The following is a 13,809-nucleotide window of genomic DNA, read 5'->3' on the forward strand; positions in this document are numbered from 1 at the left end:
GAGGATGATGTCAGTTTTTAGAGCAGTGAGCTGCTACATTATAAACATGGTCTGTTTTACTAGACTATGGTTCTATAATGTGGAAAATAGGACTAATGTATGCTGTAATACTGAAATCATTGTTTTGTGTTATTAGGATTGTGAGTTCCCAACAGATACCAGAGTGAATCCACAGTTATTGTTGGTGAAAGGACCATCAGGACATCTGACAAGAACTGGTGGTTTTAGACTGAGTAATACAATTCAGGCACACACATTGGCTGTCAGCAAGTATGTATTGACTACTTACATTGTATTAGCATTAGCATGTTTGTTATGATTTCTTAATATTGTTAAGATTTCTCAGCAAATTTCAATGTATTGCATCATCAGATTGGTGTCTTAAATCGACCTGGAGTTTTCTCAACTAGTTTAAATTGTAGATGACGGGAAGAATGAGACAAGCGATCATTCCATTTGAAATATGGTACAATTTCAACATAAGAGAATAAAAATAAAATTAATTATTAATAGGCATAACTATAACAATTTTGTTTTGTTTTTGGTTTTCATTTCCAGTATTGCACTCCATCCACGTAAACAGATCTTAGCAACAGTCAGTGATGATCACATCTGGAAGATGTGGGCTGTACCAAATGGTGATATCATTATGACTGGTGAAGGACACACTGACTGGGTGTCAGACTGTGATTTCCATCCTAGGTAAGCTCATCTAACCTCTGATTCAGTGGAATCTATCTGAATCTTTTACCTGTCCTAAAGTCAACATGACATGAGAAACCTGGGTGATGATATTGTGGTTAACATGTTCACCCTACATCAGGGAATTTAAGTTCTGGGGTTATTCTTCAAGCTGAATGTTTACCCAGCAGTGTAAATCAGTTTACAGTCTACCCTGTCTTCTAAAGATGCTGTATTTAATAGGTTTAAAAGACTACACATGCACAAGAACAAGCAGTAACTTTTATGTCCGAAAATGTTGCCTGGTACAACGATTTATTGAAAAAAATGCTTTTTCACCTAAAAATGGTGTAGATTAGTGAAAACAAAATCTTTGGAAAGTTTGTTTACATAGTATATAGTAGATTACTCCAAAATATTATTTTGTCATTGATAACTACAGATGAAAACCATGTACATTTCAACAACTTACATCATGAAAACAGCTAGTCACTAGAGGGCGCTGTTTTCAGAGAAGGTGTATTGTAACTCATTGTCAATGATTACTGTAGAATACTTTATTTTCGCTTGGAATTTATTTTCGCTATTTTCACTGAAGGGATGATTCCGTGAAAATAAAATCTAGCGAATATACTTTTTTGCCTATATTTCACATTAAACTCATCAAAAATCACTGAAAATAAATTCCATACAAAATGCCCAAAAAGCTTTTTCAGCGAAAATTAATTCCAGCGAAAATAAAGTATTCCACAGTACCAGGGTGTTAGCCAGCCACCAGTCCACCCACCAAACAGACTGGCAACTTTGATTTTGGACTGACAACTTTTTCTCATTTTTCTGTTTTTTCCTATTGTTCTTTGATAATTTTACCAAAATATATCCAAAACCATCTACATTTTCATGAAGTTGAATTGTTTTGGGCTGGCAGTTGCAAATTCCTGGCTAATAGCCTAATGATTACCAGTACATGAAATCACACATCCAAGTATGCTTTCAATGTCAACCTTGAGTGAGTTATGCTCTGTCTGACTGTTAGTAAATGTAGTAAATTGAGATTTTTTTGTCAAAATATTCTCAAAATCACAAGATGAATTAGTAAAAATATCTTTATGATGTATATAGGTCTGAAAAGATTTTCTTTTTATTGTTTTCTGATCTTAATTATCACATTCATCGTACTAACACAAACCAGAAAACACCCAGCTGAGCTTGTTGAACCTATTTTAATTTAACTCTTTTATATTCTGGTATGTTGGAATTCCAGTTCAAAAAAAATGTAATTTTAGCAAAACGTGGATGATGTTTTAATATTGCATTACAGCGAAAATGTGATTTTCAAATTTAGGAAATTCAGTGGGTTTTTTGTCTATGTCTATTTTTTGAGTCTATGGTAACTCAATCACATAGTATGAGGTTCATTTTAATATCATTCAGATTTATAAACTACATGTGAGCTGTTTATCATTGTTATGTTTGATATGAGTGACCATTTTGTGTGTATGCATATAAAACACTATTTGTTCACATGAAATCCAAACACCACCAGAATATGAATTATTTATTTTAATAATATTTAAATGTTTCACCTTTCCGCAATACACACTTGTTGTTTTGCTATATTTATGATGTATACATATGTTTGTTTTGACAGTGGTGCACAGTTAGCAACTGCTAGTGGTGACAGAACAGTTAAGATATGGGATTTCTCCAAAGCTGAGTGTGTCCAAACTTTTACTGATCACACCCATGCAGGTAATTATTCATATTATTTTTTTGAAATAACAGTGGTGGATGAGGTTATTATGAAAAATCCACAAATTATGTTATTTTTCTGAAATAACAGTGGTGGATGAGGTTATTATGAGAAATCCACAAATTATCCATGCAGGAACTACCGGTATGCTGTTAATGTGATCTTATTAGGGAGTGGTGTTCTGAAGATGAAGTGTAAAATGTGTTCAATTTTGTGGACATGTGTACCACAAAGTATGCACGAAGTAGTCCAGTGATCATATTTACCATCACATAGCTGTAGTTAATGTTATCGTGTACTGCTTGAGTGCATATTCTTGTGATAATCTTTTTATTATACATTTTTTTCGGCTTGTCGTGATACTTTAACAAAACATAACAGCCCTAAATGGCATAAAAAAATTGTTTGAATGCAACATCAATAATCTGAAATGCGCCAATGTTGATGATGTAGTTACCGATAACCCCAAATATGAGGAAATTTAAATAATCAAACAAGTGCATATATAGCTTTTTATGAAAGGGTAAATTTTATTATTTTTGGTACTAGACGTATGGTAGATGTACCACTTGTTAACATATTATTTATATTTCATATTTGTATATCTCAAATCTCCAAAATTGTTATTCATTTATGTATCTGTTCTAGACTTGATTACTGCAATGGTTTATTGCACCTAGATGGTATTTCTGGGTTGCATATGTCTTAGAGTGTCAAAAATGTAGCGACAATACTAATTTTGAGGAGAAAAAGATATGTTCATATCACTAAAATAATACGTTCACATCACTCCTCATCTTATTAGCCTTCTTTCGCTTTCTGTCAAATACAGGATTAAATCTAAAATTTGTGTTGATAGTTTTCAAGAAAGTGTGTGACCATCACAGATGTATATTGCAGAGATGGTGAAACCATACATTCCACCAATTGCTAGTCTTAGTCTCATTTCTATGTGTTTACTTGAGGTATACAGATCTAGATTGGTAACATGTTGGGGTTAGAGTATTTGTTTGTCGACCAAGCCTTTGAAATGCACTTCCAATTCACATAAAACGCATCAATTTTATGGCACTACTGAAAACATTTTTTTTTTCATTTAATCCATGATTGTATGAGAATATAAATAATGTTTATTTTTTGTTTTGTTTATTGCTAAATATTTTATATTTTGTTGTCATGCAATCTTGATCAATCGATATTGTGAAAAGTGCAATGAAAGTAAACAAATTATTGTTATTTGTAATTGTTTACAGTATGGGGCTGTTCATTTCATCAATGTGGTGATTTCATAGCTTCATGTTCTATGGATAATACATCTAAAGTATGGGATCTTAACAGGTAAGTGCATTGCACATTGTTGCCAGTTTGGGTGTAGCACAACAAATCATTTATCATTTAAGTTTATTCAAGATCATTTTTTAAATCCAAAGGTATTTCTCATTAATACAACATTTTCTGATTTTGTTTAAATAAACAATGTATTTTACGTTTGTAATCTTAATTTTACAGATTGAATTTAATGATCCAGTGTACAACAATAAATACACATTTTGGTTCATGTGCACTGTTGTAATAGAGATGTGTTTTTAATATACAATACAGTATGAATATATACAAATACAGTAACTGATAAATTCTTTATTTAACTAGATCATGTTGGTTTGACTCATAGTATTATATATAATTTTATTTATTTTTCACAGTTTGCGGTGTCGTTACACTCTACGTGGCCATGCTGATTCAGTTAATAGTATAATGTTTTTACCATATTCCAATACATTGTTGACATGCTCTGCTGACAAGACTATCTCATTATGGGATGCCAGAACTGTGAGTATATTCACTTTATTGTTGTAATTGTTCACAGTATAGGTGTTGAATATTTTAGATAGGTGTTAGGTAAACTCTTTCGATATAAATTTTGCAGCACATTTTTTATCAACATCGCCCTCTATAGTTCATAGAAACTGTATTGAAAACTATATTGCGACTAGAGGGCGCTCACTATACTGGGATTATATTGAGAACAAAGCCAGCTGCTGGCATAATGTAGGTCATTTTCAAATTATGTTAATTATCTTATTTTATCTGTAGGGTTTATGTGCTCAAACATTTTATGGACACATCCACTCAGTGAATCATTCCACTTTCAACCTGCGTGGGGATACCGTGGCATCATGTGACTCCTATGGTAATGTGAAATTATGGGACATCCGTACTGTTGCACCCATGGCTAACATTGACATGGGACCACATCCAACAAATCGAGTGGCATTTGATCCAGCTGGTTCGGTTCTATCAATTGCAAGTAACGATGGTAGCATTAAGATGTATGAAGTAGCATCTGGGCAGGTATGTTGAAGTTGTCCCTCAGTTTACACACATAGCCACCCCCGCATTATAAATACTAACACCCTGCATAAATTAAAATCATTCTGCTGCATATGGCAAACAAGCAGTCTGTTTATAAATGATTTGTGTGGGAACATAAAATCCATTAAAGACATGGTCACAACAGTTTGAATAATGATTCTAGTGTGTTTACACATGATTAAGCAATTCTGCTACTAATGGTCACCATCTTAAAAATGTCTATTTAACCCTTTAAATTTTGAAGTCAACTTTTGCAACCTTTCACAAAATGAAAACATAATTTTGTTTCATGTTTTATTCAAAAAAATTGATCAAGACATGTAGCCAATGGAAATTATGTTCATTTGAATCAAAGTTAACAAAGAAATTGTTGTAAAATATTTAAAAATGTCCAAGATGTTGACAGCACTTGTTCCAAATTTATTTCTCAGTTTTTATGCAAATTACCATTATATTTGTTTTTGGCAGTACAATCAAAACTGATTTCACAAATGTATTGCACATACATGCTGAAACCTGGTGTCTGTTCTGTGCTTTTTATTTTCTTGTACATGCTTTCTAGTGTTCAAACATGATCATTATGATATCAGTTAACAATGAACAATATTCTTTTATATTCTACAAAAGTATATTTTGTTATGCAAACATTTTGAGGATTCAGTGAATCAACTGAATTATATAAGCTATTTCACATTTTTTAAAACTAATTTGATACTGCCAAAAATATCCTGTCATCAATTTGGGGATTTTTGTTTGTCCCAAATACAAGGTAATACCAAAAATGTTAACATGTCATCAACCACAACAGCCATGCCTGGCTGATTTCATTCAAAACTTAGTATTTACATGGCGGGTTGCTGAAGCATATCATTCTGTTATGCAATTTCATTATAAATGGCTGACTGGATTTGTTGCTTTTCAATTTTTTACCAGTTTTCCAGATATACTTTTACAAATTTTTTAAAAAAGAAAAGACATAATGATTTTTATATGCATATTTGTTTCTACTTGTCATCAAACATTTCTCAGATGTGCAGTGTCCGGGTACTTATGCAGATACACTTTCTCTGATTTTGGTAAAGACAAAATACAAAAGTGTGAATAATTCTTGCGATAAGATTTAATGTCCATGTAGGTTTCTCCTCTAATATTTAAATGTACTGCGTTTATAACCAGTTCTACATGTTGACTGGCAAGTTCTATATGAAAGACGCTTTTTTTTGCCTGTTTTTATTTAGTTATTTAAGAATGGGACTATGACATTTTAAGTCATTTATGATTTTGCTACATGTAGCTTCTAGGTAAATGAGAATATCTAATAATCTCCTCAGTGGTTTTTGCATCAGTATCTTGTCTGTGATAGCATTGGGAAAACTAATCATTCTCAATAGACTTTTGTTATTAATTCTTTAATAGGAAAGTCTTTCACTGGTATAGAATATTACTAGACATGCCTTTGAGCTATGTCTTCATCCAGTGTGTGCTTGTCTGTACAATAGCTATCTTTGTGTTGTACACAAATTCAATTCAATACTGATATCGATTTAAAATGTTCACTGTGATAACATACAGATGAAACTGTAGTAAGAATCACATTTGATTAGTGGTGTTACCAGTGCTATTCAGAGTTAGCAGCCTTTCCTCTTGAAGTGGGATAAAAGTGTTAAATCCATTAATTTCTCTTGTAACTAATATGCAGATTGAACAACAGAAATGTTTGTGTTAAATAGATGTTGTTGCATGCAACTTTGTGATAACGGTCCTTTTTTTAATGTACATCAGGACTTGTTTGATAACACATTAATTCTCCTGCCAGTGTATGTATCATTGGTTCAGAGAAATGCAATAATGTGTTCCTGGTCATGAGGTTTCTTTTTGTGCATGGTTGCAACAATTTCTGATCAAAAATAGCTTTCAAACTTGGATATAATATCAATCTATATAATATTTCCATTCATTTTTGCTCCATTTAGACATGTATTGGCACACAGACTAGATTTGATACAGCACACATTCACATAATTTCAAATGAATCTTTTTCATTGAAACAAATTTGTTGTTTCTGTCTCCTGCTTGTAAACCAATAAAGAAAACTGATAATAATAAAATAATAATAATGAGTGTAATAGATAATTTTTTTGACTGTTTCAAGGTAGTCTGTGAAAATAAAGTGTTTAGCCTTTTAAATCCTTGGAAATGTCTGAATGTATAGCATAAATAAGTCATAATACATCATATGTACAGGAAGGATATTATAAATATGATTATAGTACAAAAATAGCTCTGTTCAATTGGATGTGATTGTTAACCCACTATATGTATTCAGATTAAATTCTTTAGAGATGCTAGCTGTTTCCTGGTCTTTATCTTCATAATCTTGGCATAATCTCAACTGTGCTTTGATTTTATTTTGAATATTATCTTTTTTGTACAATTAGATTATTATCTTTAAGGACATATAGTATAAAAGCAGCAGTTGCATCCAGACATCATCTTAATATCTTAATTGTATTCTATTAATTATTGTGCTATGTACTTAAAAGCACAAAGCATACTCTTATTCCTGTATGGTTATGACAGAAGAAGGATTACCCTTTTCATTAATAAAATTATCACAAAAATTAATGGAAATTTTTAGTATGTTTAATGCTAAGTTGCAATTATTGTCTGTTATAATTATATTTCTTTGAAGATTAACTTTCTAAAAGTATGCAAAATGTAGCAGTTTCTGAGCAATTTCCATAGAAATCCATATCAAAGCAATATTTCCTTTAAAAAAAAAATTGATTAATTCCCATTTGTAAATATTACTATTTCCCATTTTACGGTGGATTTATTCACCATATAGATATCATAACAAAACTTTGAGATATCATGAGAACTATTTATGATATTACTAGCTATATACTATAGTACAAGCTTGATATTTTTCTAAACAAGACAAAGTGGATATGATGTGGCTCAGGGACTGTTTCAATAAATACAATAATCCCTTCCCCATTTTCCGACTGTAGACCCCAGCAGAATTCACACACTTTCAGTAGTGTAAATGTACCACTAGATTTATTGCCAATTACACAACCCTGTTGGCGATAAAGTTTGGTTAAGAAAGAAGTCTTACCCAGAAGTCTAGCCCAATGCACCCAACTTTGACAGAGAACATGGCCAGCTTCTACTTCAGTGCAAAAGAAGTTGTCATCACTTCCTTTGTGCCTATGACCTACATCTATTAAAAGAATCATTCTTGTGGTCATGGTTTTGAGCACTTTTTCTTATTTAAAAATCTGCATACCAGGGGTAGATTATGACTAATTCATAATCTGTACAAAAAGAGTATGTGGAAGTAATTAACCCATGCTTGCATAAACAAGCCATATTTTAAATGTCATATGTTTAGAAGTGCGTACATGTCATCAAATACATTTAATGAATATTTGACACAGCATTTAAAAATTGGTCCAATTTGTTTTCACCTCAGTTAGCCTCAGGCTGGTGAAGTGTAAAATAATTCATTGAATTTCTAGGATGTGTCTAATGGCTAGTGTTGTACACACAGATAGGAAGAAATTATTAGTATGCACATTATTAGATTTCTGATGTCAAGATCTTGTTGTGTGGAGATTGCAGCTCTGCATGAAAAACAGTCCCAGTCTTAATCGACTTGCGCTGCTACACCTAGATATGGTGTCAAGCTATAGTAATCAAATAACATAACAATGATGAATAATTTTCTAATGATAAGCTAGTATAGTGTAGAGAAAGAGTTGAGTGTTCATAGGTTTGCCTGCAGATTGTGTCAATAATGGAGATGGAGTTGAGGGGTCTTAGGTTTGCCTGCAGATTGTGTCAAAGATGGAGTTGAGGGGTCTTAGGTTTGCATGCAGATTGTGTCAATAATGGAGATGGAGTTGAGGGGTTTTGGGTTTGCCTGCAGATTGTGCCAATAATGGAGATGGAGTTGAGGGGTCTTAGGTTTGCCTGCAGATTGTGTCAATAATGGAGATGGAGTTGAGGGGTCTTGGGTTTGCCTCCAGTTTGTGCAATAATGGAGATGGAGTTGAGGGGTCTTGGGTTTGCCTGCAGTTTGTGCAATAATGGAGATGGAGTTGAGGGGTCTTGGGTTTGCCTGCAGTTTGTGCAATAATGGAGATGGAGTTGAGGGGTCTTGGGTTTGCCTGCAGTTTGTGCAATAATGGAGATGGAGTTGAGGGGTCTTGGATTTGCCTGCAGTTTGTGCAATAATGGAGATGGAGTTGAGGGGTCTTGGGTTTACCTGCAGTTTGTGCAATAATGGAGATGGAGTTGAGGGGTCTTGGGTTTGCCTGCAGTTTGTGCAATAATGGAGATGGAGTTGAGGGGTCTTGGGTTTGCCTGCAGATTGTGTCAATAATGGAGATGGAGTTGAGGATCTTGGGTTTACCTGCAGTTTGTGCAAAAATGGAGATGGAGTTTAGGGGTCTTGGGTTTGCCTGCAGTTTGTGCAATAATGGAGATGGAGTTGAGGGGTCTTGGGTTTGCCTGCAGATTGTGTCAATAATGGAGATGGAATTGAGGGGTCTTGGGTTTGCCTGCAGTTTGTGCAATAATGGAGATGGAGTTGAGGGGTCTTAGGTTTGTCTGCAGAATGTGTCAATAATGGAGATGGAGTTGAGGGGTCTTGGGTTTGCCTTCATATTGTCTAAATAATGGAGGTAAAAACTGCTGCAGTTGACATGAGTCTACACTTTAGATCAATATATGTCACTGATTTGAGTATTCATTGTATATAATGCACAAATAATTGTTCTGGTTTGACTTGTCTATTATGTCAAAATAATAAGCAGCTGTACTATACAGTATTGCATTCCTGAAATTTTCATGTGCCTTAAAATTCATGATACTAAATTAAAGGCTTTCTCGTTTATAAATAACAGTTTGTTTTGACAGATCAATTGAAATTATTTGTATGTGTACAATATACAGAATTGATTGAAAATTGTACTGATGTTATTTCTATAGTCAAGGTCACATTCTGTAATTAGCCTAAGTAGAAAGTGATAATATACTCCATAGGTCTCATCACAATGTAGCCATAATAAAAGAAATATTGAGCTCCAGATGAGTCAGAGGAAAATCATTTTGTTAACAGTAGAATAAATTTCACTTCATAGGCATGCTGGCTTTCCTGAAATTTTACCTTTGCGTTGACGTCAGATTAATATCTAATTTAGTTGAATTCTGGCACTAATATTTGTTCACTGAGCTGGAAACGTGAATTAGGTTTAGTTGCATGCTATGTACAAATTTGTATTTTGCACTGGTTTTAATTAGTGGAATATATTTGGAAAAATAGAAGAGTATGCATGTATACAAATACCAAACTATTTTGTAGTGTGTCATGTGCATATGTAAATGACATTCAGCTATATTTGAATAATCCTGTGCATAATAAATGCAATATTTGATTTATTTGTTATTCTATTGGAGAAATGGTACTCGTCCTTACTCTTGCAGTGTATATATATATTAATAATTAATATTTTATATTACAAATTGTCTATATGTGTTGCTATTATAGCCTTTATATCCCAATGCCACAAAATATAGATGGTTAAGAATAATCTCAGAAATAAAGATGGAACAATTCTAATATCAAATCTAAATTTAAAAGTTACGTTCAAAATATTAATAAAACATGACTTAAAATAGAGTTAGAGGCTGAATTGAAAAAAGATAGGTTTGTAAAATCCTAATCGTTGCAGTATCTGTGGAACAGTTATATTACATGGGTTAGGTGTTACATACTAGGGTAGACAATTATACAAATTGAGATTTCTGGATTTGACGCTCTGTAATGATACTTTATCACAAAATATTGTCAGGATAAAATTGAAAATATTATGTTATCATTGAAACACAGCTGCCTTTTATACATTACTTGTCAGTGAGTGTATTGTTTGACAAGAGCATGCCCAGTGAGGTCTCTGAACTAAATTATATAAATACTGATATCCTGTAACTGTCAGAGAAAAATTCTATAAATATTCATCTAGCCAAGTGTGCAATTTTAGCAATCTTAACAATCTTCTAATTTATATTTAAGATTAAATTGCATTCCCTAGGTATTAAATTGGTAATGTCTGTGACATACTTTAGTGTAATTATATTGTATGTGACATGTGTAGGTTCTGAACGTACAAGGGCATGTCAAAGAGCAGAGCAAACACTACACAGAAAGCATAATAACAGAGACTCTTGAATCAAATAAGCGTCACATTCCAGTCCAGGTTGTTAATTTAAATAACTGCATGTAATGTATTCTTATGAAGACTGAAAATTACCATGCTAAATACTGCATGAAATCAATACCGGGTTTGTAAATGGAAGCACTGTCACACTGGATTAGCTCTACAGTGTGCTTGATTAGATTGAGCCATGCACACAGTGCCCCAGTGAATATCAATTAGGGTCAAGTATCTTACTTATTACCAGCCTGCTGTATGTTTTAATATTTTTTGATTAATTGATAGCTTTGATACACAGATTGTGGTATGTATTGTACATGACAGTTGTAAGCATCTAGTGAAGATATCAGATTCACTATTTTTGTAATGCTTGCAATTTAAGATACGGTACATTATATGTGTGTCTATTCCCATTGTGAATTGTACATAACATTGATAATCACAGTATAGACACTAATGACTTTATGTCTCTTATATTACAATACGTGAACCCTAATGTCTAGTATATAGACATATATTATTACCACAAATGCTGATTGCATGTACACAACCTTCAAATCAAAAAATATTTAGATCTCACATATTAATTATTATTAATTATCATCAAATATATTCACAAACTGTTTTTGCTCAATAATTTTAATAAACAAAACAAATTTGAGAAAAAAAAAATGCACTCAGGAGTGTCAGTTTGGAAATGTATTGACAGCTAACTTGAGATTGCTACCTGATTAAGACTGGTAAGATCAAACCATTTTTATGAGGGGGTGATATTTGGCTAAATACTAGTAACACAAATTTACAATTTACCATGCACTAAACACGCACAACTGTGTTCTGACATGCGAGACTGCAGCAGTACTTGCATTTTGTTGGATTTTTTGGGGATAAGTTTTCCCATTTGTTTTCCATGTATAATACATACACATAAATTTTAACTCTAATCACTAGTCTTACTGTCATTAGGCAAGGCCTGGTTCATGTTGCTGGGTTTTTTTTACAACATCACTAATACATATTGATAGTATACAGTGCCATGGTGAACACTTTATTCTACACTGCCATAGGATTGACTGTTCTTCAAAATACACTTTATTGTTGTGAGAAGTTCATTTTTGTTACATTAGTGGTGTTCACGTTAAAGACCTTGGCACGTACCGAGACTCGGGGTCGAGTCGGCACGTACCGAAACTTGTGTGTGAACCGTCGGGACCAAGTCCACGCGTGCAGAAAAAAACTCAATCTCGGTCCCGATAAATGCTTGAGACCAAAACTCAATTTGCTGCCTGAACGCTTGGCACGAGCCGAAATCACACCATCGGTGGTAACTTTAAGAGAACATATGCCGAATCATACTACTATGAAATGACGATGACAGGAAATGCATATATACTATTATATGGTCGGATGCTGTAGTAATGCATGAAATGAATGCAAACAGTCGTCAGCGGCGCATATTTATGTGCTCCTGCAACCGCTATTTTCTTGCAATGCTTCATCGAATAAAAAATTTCATGTGTATGATGACTCGTAATAAATACCATTATGATAACAGATGGATATATTTTTAGTATAGCAATTATTATTATCATCATATGCATATTGTTTTCCATGTTTGGGTCAAATAACAGATAGAGGAATGAGGGCGTGATTTCGGCACAAGCCATGTTGGTCCTAAATGGGTCCCGAATAACGTGAACGCAACTGCTGTAATCCCTCTGCAAACACAAAGGATTAAAAATTTCGACACATGTCGAGATCCCTTAACATGAATCTAGTAATTACCACTGTTGTAACTCTTGTTGACTTTTGTTTTTATTTCAGATTACCAGTTTAATTGGACATGAAGATGCCACTCAGACTGTGGTGTTCGATAAGACCGGTGAATTCTTGGTGTCTGGTGGCTCTGACTGCACTGTCCGAATCTGGTCCTAAAAGAAATTTGAATTGATCCACTACACCAAAAAATGGTCATGTCAATTTTGTATTTATATAAATTTTTGTAGCTAAACTTTTATGTCTCAATTCTGTAATCAAGTAAGTCAAGTTGCCGGTTATATCAAAATACATGGTTTAAAAACACTTTGCAGCAATCTTAAATTTAATTGTTGCCAAGTAATACGGGTGTCTGCTCAACTATGGGCATTTGTGCCACATAAAAAGGTGTATTTCCTTATAGGAGGGCACACCTGTCTATATTAGAGTTGTAATACTGTTTGTTGCATTGATTTGTTACATGCTTCACTGAACACATATCTTCCAATTAGAATGCATTTGAGACAGACAATAAAAGTTATGCATCTTCACAAAATTCTACAACATAGTATATTTCTGTGTGATTTCAATTTATAAATTGTATGCAATGTTTTCTATGTATATTGATTACTACATATTTAGGTTTAATATTTGTAAATATTGTATTATTTGCTGTTATAAATATCCTTTAAATTAACATGTCAGATCAGCGTGTGTGTACATTACTAGTTTAAAAGTGTGTGTGTAAAGTAAGTGAGACAACACAATTTGAGAACAGAATATTTTATTTACTCAATTTCTAAATAAAATTTGAATGTTTTGGAAGTCATCTTATTGCAAAGACTCTAACTGTAATAGTCACATAAAGGTATCTGTCTATATGCAGTCTCAGTCTAACCCAAAGATATTGAATATGTCTATTGATTACTAACGTAACTGTATATGCAGCTAAAATAGACATTGAAGAATGGTTAGAGATGTCACAATTTGTTTGTCTATGCTAGTTAATCGCCATGAATTTTA

At 33.1% G+C, this 13,809-nt stretch overlaps 1 protein-coding gene across 1 annotated transcript in view; it reads left to right on the plus strand.

Moving 5' to 3' along the window:
• The window catches only part of LOC100373614 (sperm-associated antigen 16 protein-like), a 39,816-nt gene extending 26,333 nt beyond the window's left edge, over nucleotides 1-13,483 (plus strand). The window contains exons 8-14 of the mRNA XM_085495326.1: nucleotides 137-270; nucleotides 559-702; nucleotides 2,333-2,433; nucleotides 3,688-3,772; nucleotides 4,138-4,264; nucleotides 4,529-4,786; nucleotides 12,856-13,483. Of these exons, the coding sequence (XP_085351452.1) occupies nucleotides 137-270; nucleotides 559-702; nucleotides 2,333-2,433; nucleotides 3,688-3,772; nucleotides 4,138-4,264; nucleotides 4,529-4,786; nucleotides 12,856-12,966 (960 nt within the window). The 3' untranslated portion in view covers nucleotides 12,967-13,483. The remainder of the gene's footprint in view (nucleotides 1-136; nucleotides 271-558; nucleotides 703-2,332; nucleotides 2,434-3,687; nucleotides 3,773-4,137; nucleotides 4,265-4,528; nucleotides 4,787-12,855) is intronic.
• The last annotated feature ends 326 nt before the right edge of the window (nucleotides 13,484-13,809 follow it).

This window comes from Saccoglossus kowalevskii, chromosome 21 (genome assembly GCF_978046115.1).
Source record: "Saccoglossus kowalevskii chromosome 21, keSacKowa6.1, whole genome shotgun sequence".
Lineage (NCBI taxonomy): Eukaryota > Metazoa > Hemichordata > Enteropneusta > Harrimaniidae > Saccoglossus > Saccoglossus kowalevskii.